This window comes from Pseudorasbora parva, chromosome 10 (assembly GCF_024679245.1).
Source record: "Pseudorasbora parva isolate DD20220531a chromosome 10, ASM2467924v1, whole genome shotgun sequence".
NCBI lineage: Eukaryota > Metazoa > Chordata > Actinopteri > Cypriniformes > Gobionidae > Pseudorasbora > Pseudorasbora parva.
In genome coordinates, this window is record NC_090181.1 from 5,592,605 (window position 1) to 5,611,933 (window position 19,329).

A 19,329-nucleotide genomic window follows, 5' to 3' on the forward strand; every position below is an offset into this window, starting at 1 on the left:
ACTTATTTTAAGTTTCATTTACGGCCATTTGCGTTGGCTTGCATTAGTCATTTGCGGCGATGCGTGTTGCAGCACCATCATATCTATCTGACTACAACATATAGCCCATAAAACATTGTGACACATAATGACATAATGTTTGAAAGTCTGTAGGTTAACATAAATGCAGATAGGCCTAATTGTAATAATAAAAGACAACATAGCCTAATTATCGATTTTGAAATATTAAACCAGTCAATACAGAACGAATTATTCTGTAGCCTTTTGCCGTCAATACCATGGATATGGCATGGGCCGGCTGCTGCCGAAGTTGTCTTTGCTGTATCAATAGGCAATATATTTATATTTAACATGAAGTATAGGGCTTCCCTGTACATTAATAGCACCAGACGCCCCGCGGATGACACGCAACAGAAACGCCATGCTCACACCACGCTTGCAGTGTGTCTCCGTGCTGAAGAAACGCGCGCTGCTGCTGGCGCGGACTCTGAACCTATGCTCTGAACACTGTGCGAGCCATCTTGACAGTCGCGTTAGCTATTATGGTCTCGTGTTGTTTCCACCAGCGCAGAACTCATTGTTCCTTTTAATTGATAAAATAAATATAAAACGAAGGAGAAGCCTATAAAAAGGCCCGAAGCCCGGCCCGCGTTTTAGGTATGACATGAAAATTGGCCCGAAGCCCGGCCCGAGGGGCGTAAAAAAGTCGGGGCCCGTCGGGCTCGGGCATAAATGCAGGGCTTTAAGAGCATTCCCTTTCTTCCATTAATCTTAGAAAGGCCTTCATAAATCCAACACTGACCGACCCTTTCATGAGAAAGTGATCCTATCTGTAGCCTACGCGTGTGTGTGTGCGTTCACTGAGACCGAGTACCCATACCTACAGCACGGACTGTGGGTGGCCTGTGCTCTCGCATTTGGATGTCAACCCAATTCCAGAGCAGCACGGCTTGTAGTTCTTTCAGACAATCACAATCAGACAAACTTCACCTCCATGAAAAGAGACAGAGGACCCACCACAGGGATCTTTACAGGAGACGGTGGTGAGGATTTACCGGAAAGCACTGAATGCCTCCAGCCGACATTGATGTCATCGCACCAAAAGACTGTAAGCGAAACCCACAAAGAAGAACCCACACTGAGCCGCATTGGACAGCAGCCGTTCTTTAGAGGGAAACCATGTCCTGGCAACATGTGCTTCGATGACACAAGATGACCACTCAGACCCCCAAGTGTGTTTCTAAAAGATTAGAGAATTGACTGTCAATAAACACTAAAGCCAGAGTATATTATACACAAACCTTTTGGAAATCCTGATGGTGTCTAAACAGCAATAGAATAACAGTTTTTGTTGGGAAATCTTTTCGTTTTGACTCAGTAATCTCATTTGGAATTGGATGTTTGGATGTCATCTTGCTCACGTCACCCGTGAGTTATTCACTCTATTCATTGCTTTTGTAGCGGTTATTATTTAACCGGTGGACTTTCAGATTTAAATTGTTGTGATAAAATGTTGTTCCAACTGTGACCATGTTTTCCCAAGCTTTTACTCCAATGGCCATACTCACGGACTAGCTCCAAATTACTGTAGATATTAGTTTAGGATCATATTCTAGCCATGACTTGAGCCTGAGCCTAACGTGGTCATACTCAATTCTAGTCAGAATGTGAGTCTGAAACGGCTCCATTGGGCTGTGATTATGGGGCGTGTTTCAACCCAACCAGGAAAGACATCAATTGGATAGACCTACAACCAATCAGAGCAACAAATTCGTGACGCATTACATTAGTTGTCAAATGTTAACAGAGCTCAACTGCACTGTGTTGCCAAGTCCACGTTTTTTTCCGTGGGTTGTTTTCTATGTCCGCGGGTTGAAGCGACTATTATGTGATATATAGACCCATGAATGCGAATTTTAGCAGGCAACCTTGCCAAAATAACACACATTTTACCCCCCAAACACCATTTTTTTACGGAAAACCTTCCGAGAAGCTATTGTTTAGGGCTAGAAGTTGGCGGGTTTTGTTGTAAAAACTTGGCAACACTGTGCACGCGCGCTGGAATACACAATCTTTGCCGGTGTTGTAAAAAAAAGAACGAATTTAAGGATACACAGAGTACTTACCCAACATGATCATCATTTCTGAGAGAAATTGTGAAGGTGAATGCATATACAAACAAGCTCTCCGTTTAGGATTTGAACAAATATAATCCAAGCCCCTCTGATGACGTGATGATTACGTTACTGTTGATCATCTGTCCGTCATCGTCTAAAGCCCGCCCTGATGATTTCATTGGTCCGAACAGTTTCTGTTCAAGGATAATTACTCCTCTATGGATCGAGTCCAGACCGAACCACCCGAGCTCAAATGTTGTGGGCGGGGCTGAGTTCGGCTGGCATCCAGGCTAGTCATGACTAGCCATGCTTTCAAATCAGTCCTATTCATTTTCTTAACACAACATGTATTGTATTCAATTCATCTGTGCTCATTATTACAAAGAAAAATTGGAATAATTTCCTTGTGGATGTCACAAAATCCTTGTCTTTTCAAAACTCCTCCCCTTTAACCACATGGTTCTGTTCCGATAGGACTCTTTTAATCATCTACATGTTTCCCATTGGATAAAATCAAGACTACATTTCATCTCAATATCTTTTCACTTGGATATAACATTGGTTGTAAACACTATTTCATGTTTATTCAGTGACATGATTTAGGGCTTTTTCAGGTTTTTTTTGGAGAATATAATTTGTCCTGCATCTTTAAAGTTTTCACAGTTTGAAGAGCTGTAATGTAAAACAAACTTTGGCCTTTGACTGACCGCATCTAATAGTTTTGTCATATGATTGACAGACAGCTCTATCTGACCTGTATCAGAATGAGTCTGGGACTGTTTGGAAGCCACTGCTTGTCACTACAGATGCATCATGCTTCAGTCAAATGTTGTCAGAAGTCATTCTCACTTTTGAAGGCTAACCATGCCGCCTGTACAGACAAAAGATTACCTTTTTTTAAAGTGAAGGATGATTGAGTTTTAATGTAGTTAATTAAGAGAAGGTACACCACCATCTCGCTCCGACGAACGTGAATGTTGTAAACATGACTTCCTAACTCGTAAATACTAACGTCCCAGGAGGACTTGAATGTGCCATATAACCAACAATAAAGCACACTTAGCAACCTCCAGCAAGGTTTATTTCTTTATTTTCCTTGTTGCAAGTCTCATTAGAACAGTATAGGGAGAAAAAGGTTAAGCATTTGACTGAACAAGGTGGAGACATTACCTAAACTTGCATGACTAGTGCTTATAACTGGGCAAAGGTGGACTGTGATCGTTTTACAATAGATTCTTGTCCGCATAGATCACTTCATTCAGTCATCAGTCAGTTGGGGAGATTTTGACAACTGTGGCCTTTAACCTTGTGGCTATATGGAGGAGACTGAAGGGACAGTCAGAGGTGTGTAATAGAGATCGATGGTTGAGAGGCAGGCCATTGAGATGAGTAATCTGGTAGACTTGTGAGAACCAGTGACAGGGCGATCTGCGGTTAAATCTGAGCACATCAGTGCATTCCTTTGTGCTTTCCCATCATAAACTCAACACCCGCCATTACCCCTCCCCCAGATCTCTGTCTACCCCTGCAGGCGTTGGGAAACATGTTGATGTCCTTATCAAATTCATACGAGAGGAGATAAAAGTGGAGATGGAAAGTTGGCTTAGCGAGCGATACTGATAACTCTGAAAAAAAAATATTTTTAATGTTTTTGAAAGAAGTCTCTTATGCTCACCATGCAAGGCATATTAGCATCAACATATAGTGATTTCTGAAGGATAATTTGACACTAAAGACTGGACTAATGCTGAAAAATAAGACATCACAATCATAAATTACATTTTAGCATTATTCGCTGCACACGTGCTCAATAACACGATTGTATGCTGTAAATAAAATGTCATATGCTTGATATAATAAGAATAAGTGCATATTTAATTGAATAATGTGAAAATAATATCCTAATTATTATTTATTTAAATCGGTTTCAAAATATGAAGACACATTATAGTTAAAATGGCTTGTATTTTATCTCAAAATAAAGTAGTCATTTTATTCCACATGGAATGAGCGGAAATAAGTGAATACAGCCTCTTATTCACGTGAGGTAAACATAAAGCTGCGTGGTTATTAAAACACGTATAATTGCTGGCGTAATAACGGCCCATTTCAAATGTTTAGTGCTTTTGTTCTTGTTAATTTTTGAGTGGTGAGTAAATATATTACTCAGATAGTCATACAACAAAATATTCAGAGGGCCATGAAAGTTTTGTAAAAATAAATAAATAAATAAATAAAAAACAAGAGAGAAAAATGCGGGTGCTGACTGGCAACATAAACAAATTGCTGGCGGGGAAAGAGTTAAAGAGGTTAAACAGTTATATTCAATTATAATAATATAATATAATTATATTGTGAAATAGTATTATATTAGTGCTGTCAAATCGATTAATTATATGTAAAAAAAAAATTATCTATAATGTCTGCGCGTCTGTGTATATATATATATAATATTTACAGCACAGACTAAAAAAAATAATGCATTGCTTCGTCATTCGTCGATTGACCTGAATTTGTATTTTTTAATTATGTTCTTTAATTTAAAGGAACTCTATGTAAGAAATGTATTTTAATTAATCATAAAATGGATCTGAAATGTCTCTAGACATTAAGAAATCATGTTCATTTCAAATACTTCTATCACTGACAACAGTAGTCCGGCCAGGATATTATCATTATAAAGCTGTTGTTGCAGCCCTCAACTGATGTTGATGTTGACATGTTGTGTTTTGGCCTGAAGCTCCGCCCTCCACCTATCGACCAATCACAAAGTCAGTAGTGTTTTGGGTTGCCAGATCTCCTCTAGTGTCCACAGCTGCAGATCTACAAACGTTCTGCTGATCCTGCAGCTAATCTGGCAACCTCGAGTCAGGGGGAGGGGATAGTGATTGCAGTACCAGTTTTGGCCACAATCTTACATACACTTCCTTTAACAGCTGATTGGTTGATTGTAATCCATTACATCCCTTTCTATCAAAGTTATCTGACATCATCAAGATGAATTTGTTCTCACACAGTTTAACTCTCGAGTTCTTGTCATATTTTATCACCATTTTCTAAACCAGTGTTTCCCAACCCCAATCCTGGAGGCACACCAACACTGCACATTTCACGTGTGTCTTTTATCTGCCACACCCATTTCAGGTCTCCACTAATAAGATGATCATTTGAATCAGGTGTGTTTGCAGTGTCGGTGTGCCTCCAACATCGTGGTTGGGAAACACTGATCTAAACCATAGTGTACCATTATACCAAACTGAGATAATGTTGAAGGTGCCTGAATACATTTTGCTTTGACGATATGTAATTTATTTATACTATATTTCTGAATCTAACAAGCATAGATGAACAGTATGTATGAAATGTATGTTAAACAATCTTTTTATTTGTTTGTTACTGCATCAAAATGTACTTTTGAGTTGGAGGTTATATATATATATATATATATATATATATATATATATATATATATATATATATATATATATATATATATATATATATATATGACAGGTTATGCAAGATTCACCCAAAAATGAACAGTGGGAGTGAAAAACAAACTGCACACACAACATGCCATTCTGTATGTCTCAGCAAGAGCACAACTCCAGACCTTCAGAAGACTTTGAGGCTACACGGCACCACTGACCTCTGTGACCTGTGGCCAAGTCAGCATCTACAGCCTTACTCACCATGCCTCGCACAACGCCAAACAATGACTCACCATCATGTCATCCTCATTAAATATTATCAGGATCAATTGAGAGTTTAATATTTATTTAGGAGTTGCACAGTGAAGCCACTTGTGCCCCAGATTTGTGTTTCGTGTACAAAGATGCAACCTTTCGACTTTCTAACATTGAAAAGTAAGACGGCACCCCCTGCTGTCAGATCTGATTTTTAAAACTCTGTTCAGATGAATCATGAGCATTAATCACTCAACTCATTCTTAACAGGGAGCCGGCGACAGCTTCATCGGTGCCCTGGCGTTCTACATGGCGCACTATCCCACAATGCCGCAGGAAGAGATGGCCAGGAGAGCCAACCTCGTGGCAGCAGTGTCCGTACAAAGCGTCGGCACTCAAACATCTTTTCCCTTTCAGAAGGATCTGCCAGCTGAACTATTCTGAAGGTGACAACAAGGTTCCTTCACTTTCACAAACACCACCACCATTAATCTGTGCTCAGTGTCCACACAATCACTGTCTGTATAACAAACAATACCAGGAATGGACAGCTCGCTTTCCTGATGTGGATATGATATATAACATCTGAAAATTAAAGTCAGATTTATTTCCTTTTCTCTGGAAGTGTTTATCTGCCATGGAATAAAAAAATTAAAGTCCCCATGAAATTGAAATAGTTTGAAGTGTTTTTGGCTTTTATCATGAATATGTTGTTACTGTTATCTAGAAGCTAGTGTGGCTCCAAAACAATGATCACATTCACATTCAAGATGTAAGCGCTCTCTCATTTCAGCCAATAAGGGTCAATGATCTTGATGACATCACTCTATACTTCAGCTTCTCATCAGATTTTCTGTCCAATCAAATGCTCTCTAGAATCTGAAGCCCCGCCCCCTACATTATAAATAGTGAAATCAGTCGCTTGATCATACATTTACTATTTTTCAAAAGATGAATGGCTCATAGTGCACTACACGATCAGACAGTGCACTATATAGGGGTTAGGAAACGATCAGACAGTGCCCTATATAGGGAATAGGGAACGATCATAGTGCACTATATAGGGGATAGGGAACGATTATACAGTGCGCTATATAGGGAATAGGGGACGATCAGACAGTGCGCTATAAAGGGGATAGGGAACGATCAGACAGTGCGCTATATAGGGGATAGGGAACGATCAGACAGTGCACTATATAGGGGATAGGGAACGATCAGACAGTGCGCTATATAGCGGATAGGGAACGATCAGACAGTGCGCTATATAGGGGATAGGGAACGATCAGACAGTGCGCTATATAGGGGATAGGGAACGATCAGACAGTGCACTATATAGGGGATAGTGAATGACTCAGACAATGCACTATATAGGGGATAGGGAACGATTCAGACAGTCCAATTTAAAGGGGATAGGGAACGATCAGACAGTGCACTATATAGGGGATAGGGAACGATCAGACAGTGCACTATATAGGGGATAGGGAACGATCAGACAGTGCGCTATATAGGGGATAGGGAACGATCAGACAGTGCACTATATAGCGGATAGGGAACGATCAGACAGTGCACTATATAGCGGATAGGGAACGATCAGACAGTGCACTATATAGGGGATAGGGAACGATCAGACAGTGCACTATATAGGGGATAGGGAACGATCAGACAGTGCGCTATATAGGGGATAGGGAACGATCAGACAGTGCACTATATAGGGGATAGGGAACGATCAGACAGTGCGCTATATAGGGGATAGGGAACGACTCAGTGCACTATATAGGGGATAGGGAATGACTCAAGACAGTGCACTTTATAGGGGATAGGGAACGATCAGACAGTGCGCTATATAGGGGATAGGGAACGACTCAGTGCACTATATAGGGGATAGGGAACGATCAGACAGTGCGCTACATAGGGGATAGGGAACGATCAGACAGTGCGCTATATAGGGGATAGGGAACGATCAGACAGTGCGCTATATAGGGGATAGGGAACGATCAGACAGTGCGCTATATAGGGGATAGGGAACGATCAGACAGTGCACTATATAGGGGATAGGGAACGATCAGACAGTGCGCTATATAGGGGATAGGGAACGATCAGACAGTGCAGTATATAGGGGATAGGGAACGATCAGACAGTGCACTATATAGGGGATAAAGAACGATCAGACAGTGCGCTATATAGGGGATAGGGAACGATCAGACAGTGCGCTATATAGGGGATAGGGAACGATCAGACAGTGCACTATATAGGGGATAGGGAACGATCAGACAGTGCGCTATATAGGGGATAGGGAACGATCAGACAGTGCGCTATATAGGGGATAGGGAACGATCAGACAGTGCGCTATATAGGGGATAGGGAACGATCAGACAGTGCGCTATATAGGGGATAGGGAACGATCAGACAGTGCACTATATAGGGGATAGGGAATGATCAGACAGTGCACTATATAGGGGATAGGGAACGATCAGACAGTGCACTATATAGGGGAATAGGGAACGATCAGACAGTGCACTATATAGGGGATAGGGAACGATCAGACAGTGCACTATATAGGGGATAGGGAACGACTCAGACGGTGTGATTATGCTTTCCATTGGGGTTAATGAAGTCCAGAACACCGGTCCAGAGACACGACAGCACAGAGTGGATCATGTGATCGAGTCGCGCAGACCAGAAAACTCATTTGAATTCTGTACAGAATATTTTAAAGCCATATGGAGAAATTGTTAGGAGGAAATGGCTGCTTTACTGAGCTCACTGGCTCTGGATGAGCTGTGATATAAACTAAATGTTATTAGCAGATTTTAAAAAGGGGGGGAGGGGCTGCTTGATATGCCCCGCCATCTCCGTTTCAGAGGAAATGATGTCAGCACATTGAATAGTGCTGCACGCTTCAAGGCACTTCAGTGGGACTTTAATGGTAAGTGTGAGTTTTAAAGTCCAATTCTAAGGGAAGACCTTTTTATTAAAATTGAGACTATATCACGCAATTCTGACTTTGCAACTATGAGAAAATTTGTCAGAATTGTGAGATAAAAAGTCTAATTTTCCTTTTTTATTTGTTATTCAGTAGCTTCCATACTTTTCACAATTCACTATTAAGATGTCAATATAGTGGTCAGTTTTGTTAAAAGCAAGAGTAAGTGAATCTCAAAAGGTAATAGTAAAAATAAGATAGGATGAAAAGCTTGATGCTCAGGAATATACTTGGAGGAAGGTAAGGAATTACTGGGAGAAAGTTAAGGAATTTAGTTGTAATCGAGAGTAAAAAAACCTCAGAAATCATCAATGAACACGATCAGTTGTAGTAATGAAAATGAGCCAATGATGGGAGTTTAACATTGAATTAGAAGTCAGTGTTGAGAAACACAGGGCAATATACAGATCATTTAATTTAGTGATTAGTGAGCATCTCTGATTTCAGACAGACTTACTACAATGTGATGGAGTTTCTTACTGTGGTTGAAAGTGTCATTTTCAATCAAAATCATTTCCATGCAAAACCATGTCAATAAATACATGAAAGCACAAGCAGCACAGCTGACGTTGTATATTTGAATTAACGTTATTTTTGTGGTAACAATTATGTACACAGATCTCACATTTTTTCCTACTAAATAACTTTTACGGTCTAATTCAGCTTAAAGCAATCTGTCATTGAGTAGGTGGTTCATTGTTTGCAGTAGGTCAACATTTTGCCTTGGTAGAAAAAAGCAAACAAAAGAACCGAACAAATCCAACATAATCACTTATTGTAATGGTCTGAAAAACACATTTTCCTGACAGGATGTCCAGCTTCATTCTGGTCTCATTACAGCAGTTCTCCACAGCTGCAGTCATGCCGGCTCTTTAATTTGATGTAAATCTTCTTTCTTCATAGTTGTTTAGTGTTGGATGTTGATCACCACAATAACACTTTAAAGTCTTTTTCTCAATGTCTGTATCAAAAGTTTCTCCTATTTTTTTAAAGAGAGCGTATCTTCCTCTTCTCAAAGAACAGAACATGTTTGTTCACTGTGGAGAGCAATGAAGAGAAAGAAAACATTAACTAGGATATCTGCCCCCCCCCCACACACACACACATATATACACACAGTACTGTGCAAAAGTCTTAGGCACTTTAGTATTTTCACCCCAAAAAATGTTTGGGGGTGTATGATCTTCATGTGGATCAAACAGCTGTTCCTGGTCTGCAGTGGTCAGTATCTATCAAAAGTGCTCCAAGGAAGGAACAGTGGAGAACCGGCCACAGGGTCATGGGCGGCCAAGGCTCATTGATGCACGTGCGAAGAGCGAAGGCTGACCAGTGTGGTCGGATCAAACAGATGAGCTGCTGGAGCTCAAACTGCTCCAGAAGTTAATGCTGGTTCTGAGAGAAAGATGTCAGAATACACAGTGCATCACGGTTTGTTGCGTATGGGGCTGCATAGCTGCAGACCAGTCAGGGTACCCATGCCAAGAGTTTTATTCATTGTTGTTCATTTTAATGTTACTAACATCAATAAAAATGTTCATTGTTAATTTTAGTTCAGTGGAGAACTAATTAGGTGAGGTCAAAGCCGACGCGATCATAGATATATACCATGTAGATTCCTCATTCGATCAATCTGCGCATGCACAAACGAGGATCTAAGATCGCACCAGCTTGACCTCATCTAACGTAAGTTACTGCCGATGGGAAAACTTGATGAGACTCGTCGGGATATGAGGTAAAAATATAGCATAAATGCTGTTCAGTTTCTCACAGAAACCGATCGGTTTGTGTCTTAATAAATCAATGTGTCGTCAGGAGCAGCAGGGTTTTTGTGCACGTTGCCTAAGCATGTATTGTTTGTATGTTTTCCTCTCATAGAATTGTTACCTATTCACCCCATTATATGACTGGCACACAGCAACAGTTAGAGTTAAAAATCTTCATTTGTGTTCGACTGAAGAAACAGACACACCTACATGTTGGATGCACTGGGGTCAGCAGATAAACATCTAATTTTCATTTTTGGGTGAACTATCCCTTTAACAGATACAACTTTAAATGCTACCATGAAATCAAGTTTTTCAATCCTTATTTTTTTATGTAATATCTCAGTATTTATTATAAATTATTTATCCATTGATCTTTATTATTATTTTCAATGTGCCCTTGTAATCTTGAACAGGGTATATACAGCAATCCTTAAGTTAAAGGGGGGGTGAAATGCTGTTTCATGCATACTGATCTTTTTACACTGTTAAAGACTTGGAATCCCATACTAAACATAGACAAAGTTTCAAAAGTTAAGGTGGACGTTTGATGGGAGTATTTCTTTGTCAAAAATACTACTTCCGGTTAGTCATAAGTTTCGGCAAGTTTTTTGAGATCATGCGTCCCCATTGACGTTAGTGGGGGCGGAATTTCCTTGTATGGGCCTTACGGACAATTCTACCGGAAGCGCGTGAGAGAGAGCGAGGGAGAGAGCGAAAGCAACAGCCTACGCCCATCAAAGCGCTGGTTTGTAGGATGCTAAACAGGTGATATAACCAGTAGCTACTGACTTACCCACTGATAGGCCGGCGGTCGATCTGTATTAGCACTTTCCTCACGCGACGGGCGAATCACTTTCCTCACAGAGCGACTCACTTTCCTCACGCGACGGGCGAATCACTTTCCTCACTGAGCGAATCACTTTCCTCACAGAGCGACTCACTTTCCTCACGCGGCAGGCGAATCACTTTCCTCACTGAGCGAATCACTTTCCTCACAGAGCGACTCACTTTCCTCACGCGGCGGGCGAATCACTTTCCTCACTGAGCGAATCACTTTCCTCACAGAGCGAATCACTTTCCTCACAGAGCGACTCACTTTCCTCACGCGGCGGGCGAATCACTTTCCTCACTGAGCGAATCACTTTCCTCACAGAGCGAATCACTTTCCTCACAGAGCGAATCACTTTCCTCACGCGGCGGGCGAATCACTTTCCTCACTGAGCGAATCACTTTCCTCACAGAGCGAATCACTTTCCTCACAGAGCGACTCACTTTCCTCACAGAGCGACTCACTTTCCTCACGCGGCGGGCGAATCACTTTCCTCACTGAGCGAATCACTTTCCTCACAGAGCGAATCACTTTCCTCACGCGGCGGGCGAATCACTTTCCTCACTGAGCGAATCACTTTCCTCACAGAGCGAATCACTTTCCTCACAGAGCGACTCACTTTCCTCACAGAGCGACTCACTTTCCTCACAGAGCGACTCACTTTCCTCACGCGGCGGGCGAATCACTTTCCTCACTGAGCGAATCACTTTCCTCACTGAGCGAATCACTTTCCTCACAGAGCGAATCACTTTCCTCACGCGGCGGGCGAATCACTTTCCTCACTGAGCGAATCACTTTCCTCACAGAGCGAATCACTTTCCTCACTGCAGCGCGCTGCTGCACACGTCATTATTTAGCTCCGCTCACACGACACGCCCCCACCCGCTCGGCTTTTTTCGGAAAGACTCGGAACAGCGCATCTTTCTTATATAATTATAAAAAAAATAAAGACTTTTCGGAGATATGCAGGATGCAATGCTACTCTATAGGTACTCAAGATTGACATGACACTGACTGAAACTGAGTGTTTCACCCCCCCTTTAAATTTACTACTTTTTAATACCTTTTTTACTACCTTCAGAATATTTTTTAAAACCACCACGACACTGAATTGCAAGTGTTAATCAGCGACCTTTCTATTATTCACACAGATTTTTACATATATAACATACAAAAAAAAAGAATAGATTTAGAATCGACACCAGGAGGAAATCTGTTATAAGTTATCATTCAGACACAGTTAAATACATCTCAACATTCACAAAGGTTGGTTAAGGAGAAGCATTACTGCATACACATTTGATTTCAATTAATAATTGGTAATTCAGCAATTCAATTATTTAGTGTTTTTTTTTTCAACAACAAAACCTGAGCCAAATATTACATTTCTATAACTGTGATAAGTTGTTGAATTTAACAAAATACTAAAAACTAGTGCTGTCAACTGATTAAAAACTTTAACTAGATTAATCACATTTTTTTTCTGTGATTAATCGCAATAAAAAAAAAGAAATGTTTTTAATATATGTTTTAATATAATAATTTCACAGTTTATCAAATGAATGTAGAAACAACATAAAGACAGTATATTTTAAATACTTGTTGGCATCTTTTTATAAATGAAGGCCAGTATTACTGATATTAATACAGCTACTGATTTTTTTTTTTTTTTTACATTTATTATTAGGCTTCAAAAATATAACAGTTTTTAATTTAGTTAAACTTAAAACAATGCTAACATAAACCCATAATAAAGGTCATGTTTACTCCTGCCCTTCCTGACTTAACAGTTAGGAAATATACAGAAATTTAATAAAGTTATCAAAGTTATATGCAGTCTGCACTGCATAAACTATAAATTAAATAGTTAATCCTCATATAAGCTACAAAAGTTATTTAGTCTAGAGCAGCGAGTCATTTTCTCTGTTCCCTGACAGGAAGCTTTATTGGCTGCTGTCCCTTTAAGAGCAGACAGACACGCGGATCTCACTGTTTATATACTGTCTATGGATCGCGCCTCATTCTCTCACAACTCTTTGTTCATTTTAGACTTTATATAAATCATTTAAGATTGCTCTCATGAGGATAGTCGTTGAAGATATGCCTTAAAGCAAGTCTAAAATTAAACGTAAGCCAGCCACTGCTGTTGAGCGCGCAGTGCTCTGAGATGATGCCGAACGACCGCTGAATATGACGTCAGCATTAAACATACGCTGAGACGGAGACGAAAGATCTTTGATTATGTGTCCAGATATGCTAAAGCCCATATTTAAACGAACTAACGCGAACGCAGATAGAATTTCAATTAGAATAGGACACCTGATAGTCTGAAAAAATAATACCTAATTTGGAAAAAATAATACCTCTGAGACCACATTTAACACTTTTAATGGCCTTAAATTTGACAATTTTGATTTATCACTTTTTAATACTTTTTAAAACCCAGCGGACACCCTGTTGAATCAAAAATAACTTCCCCTCCCTCTTGCAGCATCATCTCTTCTGATGACGTGTTACTGCCGTGAGGGCGGGGCAAGCCTGCAGTCTCCCTCTCATTTACTGAAGCTTTCGCACCTCGATCGCCCCCCGGTGACCGGTCCCAGTATAGCCGCCCCTCTGTGTTTTCTAATGGACGCGAGGCAAACTAAATAATAAAATTACACTTCAAAAATGTTTCCCCAAAGTTAGTTTATGTCACTGAAGGCAGTTATCATCACGATGATTTCATTTCAGGTGTTCGTTTTAAAAATAAGTTTACTTTGAGTTAGTTATTTGATGCTATAAAAACGGGGGTGTGACGTCATGATTGACAGCTGAGACTGACGGCTTCTCTGAGTGAAGTTGTCACTGAGGCACTAACGGACTTTTTTCGAAATTTTTGGGAGCAGATTAGAGCTTTAGCTTTAATTTCTACATTTCCATAACTGTTTATTTCACACCAACATTATTAATTGTTCTGCATCTGCGAGAGTGTGGGCGGGCTTTAGATATCGCGACTGTACTTCCTGCTCTACTTCCTGCGCTCTACTGCGCAACTCCGGTCCCGAAATCGCTACTGCGCAGACTCGGTCCCAAGATGTCCGCGCCGTGCAAGGGCGCCTGAAAGCTTCAAATCTGCCAAGCGGAAACGGATGATGTCGAGTCGTCCATATTTTTTTACGGTCTATGGGGCAGGGCCACATGTCACTCACATGAGATTGACCAATAGCAAACCACAACCATCAAATCAGTGGACATAATCGAGTCCCAGCCTTCATTTGTTCTTCTTAGAGATGTTTTACTCAGATATCCATCGCAATATGAAAGGAAAAACTATCACAACTTATATTTCATGCTGACTTTAAATAGACAATAAATCAGAACCGGGCAGGTTTTTTCTCCAAACACGATCAGCAACCGGATATTTTTTGGGTTTGTTTTCACCCAGTCTTTGTTGCAGTCCGGACTTCCACACAAACTACATTGCAATAATTCCCCAAAATGCCATTTGTGTGCCAAGTCTAGAAACAGGATATTAACACAGGCCCTTAGACAGGACACGCTGAATACGGAATTAAAAAAGAGAGGAGAGAACAGACGCATCCACAGAGCAAATACTGTACGAGGCACTAACTGTTCCAGAGTCCACCGTCAGGTACTTGCATACAATTCAGCAGCAATTAAATTCAGCCAATCAAATCAAAGTAGGTGAGGTTTACCGCTCACAGAAGCATAGCGTTAATTTCACCGCAACGCGTCAGTTTAACGTTGAAAGAGTGAGGGTAGATGTAAATAGCAAATCATTTAATACGTGTCAAGTGTTTTGTGATATAAATGTTAAACGACCAACATCCAATGATGCAAACTACTCTACTTTTTTCTTCAAATATAGCCATTTTAAATTGAAAATGTATATTATTCATGTAATTCCTAAAGGAGTGTGACGAGACGAAGTTTTACCGCATACAAATAAAAGTATGTGTGCAAATTTTAATAACACACCCGTTAAATAACACAACAAATACTGCGCTATTGTCTTTAGTCCAGGTTTTTGTTGGTCAATGGCGCAGTCGTTTTCAGTTTCTCAAAATAGCAACACGCCAACAATGCTCCTGAACACACCTGGTTTTCAGACCAGCACACACATGGGTGAACAGATGATCGCGAGTGCATTTGCTCTTTAAACAACGTGACGCTGGACGTGAAAATAATAACTGCGTCCGGCTGAAACTAGCAAGTTAGTAGTGTTGGGCCTGGCGTCACATTGCGCCGGGTGTATGACAGAGCCCATTTCCCTTCCAGAATATGTGTGAAATTAATTTGCTTTAGCACAATGACACTATAAGCACAAAGCCAATCATGTATTTCTTTTAATTATAAAATACACATTTTCTTACACATGATTGTTTTTGTGTTAGATTGGAACATTTTATTTTTATATTCTCATAAATGTCATTATATATGTCATTACTGTCACATTTAATGAATTCAATGCATTCTTGCTAAATAAAAGTATTAATTTCTTTCCAAAAACAGCTGCCTTTATACTTGGCAATAGGGTCCTTTTCAACATGTTTATCATTTCTGGGGGTCTTTGAAAACCAAATCAGGTTCTACCATTATACTAACGATGATATAAAACATTATATATCATTTTGAGTTTGTGTTCCTCAAATGAAAACATGATCTATATGAACTTGTTCACCTCACCTAAGGGGTCATGCTTTCGCAAAACCAGCTTGTCCCTCAATCGGCCCCTCTTTGTGTTAAAACAGTAACCCGTGCCAGCCGCACTCACCATCTGAACCAGCAATGTCCTGAAACACAAGAAGATTTAAGGCCTGGCTAAATGTGTCTGTCATAGAACAACACATTAAACCAAGAACTCATTTATATATATATATATATATATATATATATATATATATATATATATATATATAGCATTTAACCAGACTTTTTTGTTGAATGTTCAACAACAGAACATATAGCATTACTTAACAATGGAATGTATCATGTATGATCTCCTTTTAAAGTCTGATAAACATATAATATATCTTTTAACATTTAAGGAGTACAAATAGTATATCATGGCAGCAGAATATACTACATAAGAGTAAAGCATGAACTAAGTGCTTACACAGTTTAAGTATGGAAACAGACTGAAATGAAGAGGAGGGAATACTCACTTAGATTTGCTCTTGGCAACTAGATTGAGAAAGAGATAAACAGAAGGTGGTTAGCATTAGCAGCTAACAGTTGATCAAATGTAATGCATCATTATCTATGATATAAATGTGTTTGTTTATGAACTGATAATCGCCAAATAAAATCTAAAAACAAATATGTATGGTCTGTATTTGAACTGCGACACATAAATGCGTATATGATACATTTATAGGAGAGACTACAGATTAGTTCCAGTATTAGCCGCTACTAAACGCGTGTACACCACAGTTATGCTGACAATGAGGTTTAGCAGACATGATTATAGATGTACTCACAGTTCACAGTAGTAAGAAACATTCTTATTCTCCTATAACAGTTCAGAAATATCCGCTCCGAAATGTCACATTGAGCCCGATTGAGCCCCTGACCTGTCACTTAAAGTTTCCGGCTAAACCTCTAGTGCTTCCGGTGTCATCTGCGATTGTACGTCATCATCGGAATGGATTATTTTTTCTTTCTTCTTTCTTTTTTATAAAAATAAATACATATTTTCACCAAATGTACTTTAGATAAGACATGTCATAGGAGAACAATAATAATAAAACATTTTAAACAGTTTAAAGCTAGGCATGAACATGACGTGAACCTTAATAAAAGAACAGAAATCAAACCAAAAACAATTGAATGAGGAAAACTAAATAAATGAATTTTTCCATTTTCTGAACCTTTCTAAATATTAAAATAAGAGAGAGGGAGAGATGGAGAAAGTAGTGGATGGATGGATGGATGGATGGATGGATGGATGGATGATAGAGGGTGAATGGATGGTTGGATGATGGATTGAGGGATGGGTATATGGAGGGGAGGATGGATGAGGGATGGATGATGGATTGATTGAGGAATGAGCAGAGAGAGAGAGAGAGAGAGAGAGAGAGAGAGAGAGAGAGAGAGAGAGAGAGAGAGAGAGAGAGAGAGAGAAATGTGACTGTCTGGAATAGTTTAAAGTTATTCAATAATAATATACAAAAATAATAATAAAATGCTTTTTGAAATATATTTAAAAAAAAAAAGTTAGGTAAAAGGAAATAAAATAAACCTTAAGCGTAGGCTACTTTATTTAGCTATAGTTGCAAAAGCAGCCTTTTGTTCAATTTGATGTACTAAAATAACTCAAACAAGATATAAATATACTAAATTAATATAATGAATAATGAAAATATACACAACAAAACTACTAAAGCTTTCAAAAAATAAAAAATAAATCAAATTGTTTTTTTTTGTTTTTTGTTTTACTATAATAGTATCTCAGTGGTACTGAAATAGCAGGCTCTGAGAGCAGGGATGCCAAAATGCAAAGGTACGATCATTCGTTTTACCAAACCCTAAACCTAACCCATTGTTTTCCCATCACATATTTTAAAAATTGTCATAAATTAGCTATCAAAATTCATCCTGTGTAAATTGTTATGAAATCGAACTTTGCGTTACCATGGAAACGTTACTTTAAATCGCCTTAAATCATTTTTTTTGCAGGCTCCTCCTCCTGGTGGGCGGTGTCTGTTTAATATTACAATTGAAATGTCATATTTCAAATTATGACATCAAATTATGACATATTTCTGACATATCATCAGAAAGGTCTGAGACTCAAGGTTTCATATGTTTTGTGAATAGTAATGGCATTGTGACAGAAATGTATTAATTTGTTACAACACATCCAAAAAAAAAAAAAAATTATAAGAATTTGAATGAAATAGATGACACCCAGTGGCTCTTTTTGGTACAGCGGCTAAACAAAATCTTTTTTTATGATATCAACTTCAGATTTGGAACATAACTTGGTTAGATGGCTTTGAATTTTAGCCATTTTAAAGTTAAAAATGTTTAATACAGCACAATTATTTTACAGTAAACTATAACATTTGTACACTTTCATTTTTTCCTTATAGTGCTTTTTGAGTTTCAACCTTAGGTCTGTATTACAAAGAATGCATGAATTTCCACCATTTAAGTTTGAACAGAGCATTTTCATATCTATGCTCAAACAGAGGTGCGACGGGCAGACAGGGAAATGAAAATTTATATTTTGGAGTAACTCCTGTACTCTGAGTTCTGCCAGAAAGACTTGGGTGACAATTATCCATTTATTAACAACATTTATTTAAAGGTCCACTGCATGTCATGATTATGAGGTAATGCAGCTCTGTTTATTATATTAGATACATTTAAGTGTGTTTAAAATGATGTTATGACGTTACTCCGTGCGTTCAGTTGTTCACACTGCTAAGAGTAAAGCGCTTCTGCCGAATAAAACCCGAAACCGAGGGTAGCGCAGATATGACGCAATTGACAAGCGAATCCCTCAAACGCTATGCTGAAACGTCCCGGTCCTGAGTTAAAATAGCAATTTTCCTCACAATTTACAAATAGTTGGAAACATTTGGGATATTGTAGGTACTCAACTGAACAAAATATATAACACTGGCCTAGTGGTTTTTGGATATTTCACTGCAAAAATACTACATAGAGCACCTTTAAGCCATAAAGTACTTTAGCATAGTCTGTAGCTCGCAATCTGAGGGTCCAGACTCTGCATATCCTGTCTGAAGATGAAGGCAGAGGCGCAGCCGACCCCCAAAACTTAGGTGTCTTCTCTTCCGCGTTTGTTTTCAAACCTCAAATAAAGATTAAAATGGTTATGAATCAGCGTATTGATTCATGATTTGGATCACGAGTCAAACTGCTGAAATCACGTGACACTGGCGATCCGAATCATGAATCAATCCACTGATTCATAACC

General features: G+C 39.2%; 2 protein-coding genes across 4 annotated transcripts in view; one reads left to right on the forward strand and one right to left on the reverse strand.

Moving 5' to 3' along the window:
* The window catches only part of rbks (ribokinase), a 48,463-nt gene extending 41,986 nt beyond the window's left edge, over positions 1-6,477 (forward strand). For all 3 annotated transcript variants that reach the window (XM_067454963.1, XM_067454965.1, XM_067454962.1), the window contains exon 9: positions 6,074-6,477. In XM_067454963.1, the coding sequence (XP_067311064.1) occupies positions 6,074-6,247 (174 nt within the window). In that variant the 3' untranslated portion in view covers positions 6,248-6,477. The remainder of the gene's footprint in view (positions 1-6,073) is intronic.
* Positions 6,478-8,849: 2,372 nt separating this feature from the next.
* Positions 8,850-16,938, reverse strand: mrpl33 (mitochondrial ribosomal protein L33). Its single transcript, XM_067454951.1, has 4 exons — positions 16,865-16,938; positions 16,550-16,568; positions 16,071-16,177; positions 8,850-9,823 (listed from the first exon to the last, which is right to left on the reverse strand). Exons 1-4 carry the CDS (start codon positions 16,884-16,886, stop codon positions 9,774-9,776), a joined length of 198 nt encoding a protein of 65 aa, XP_067311052.1. The 5' UTR covers positions 16,887-16,938; the 3' UTR covers positions 8,850-9,773.
* Positions 16,939-19,329: the final 2,391 nt, after the last annotated feature.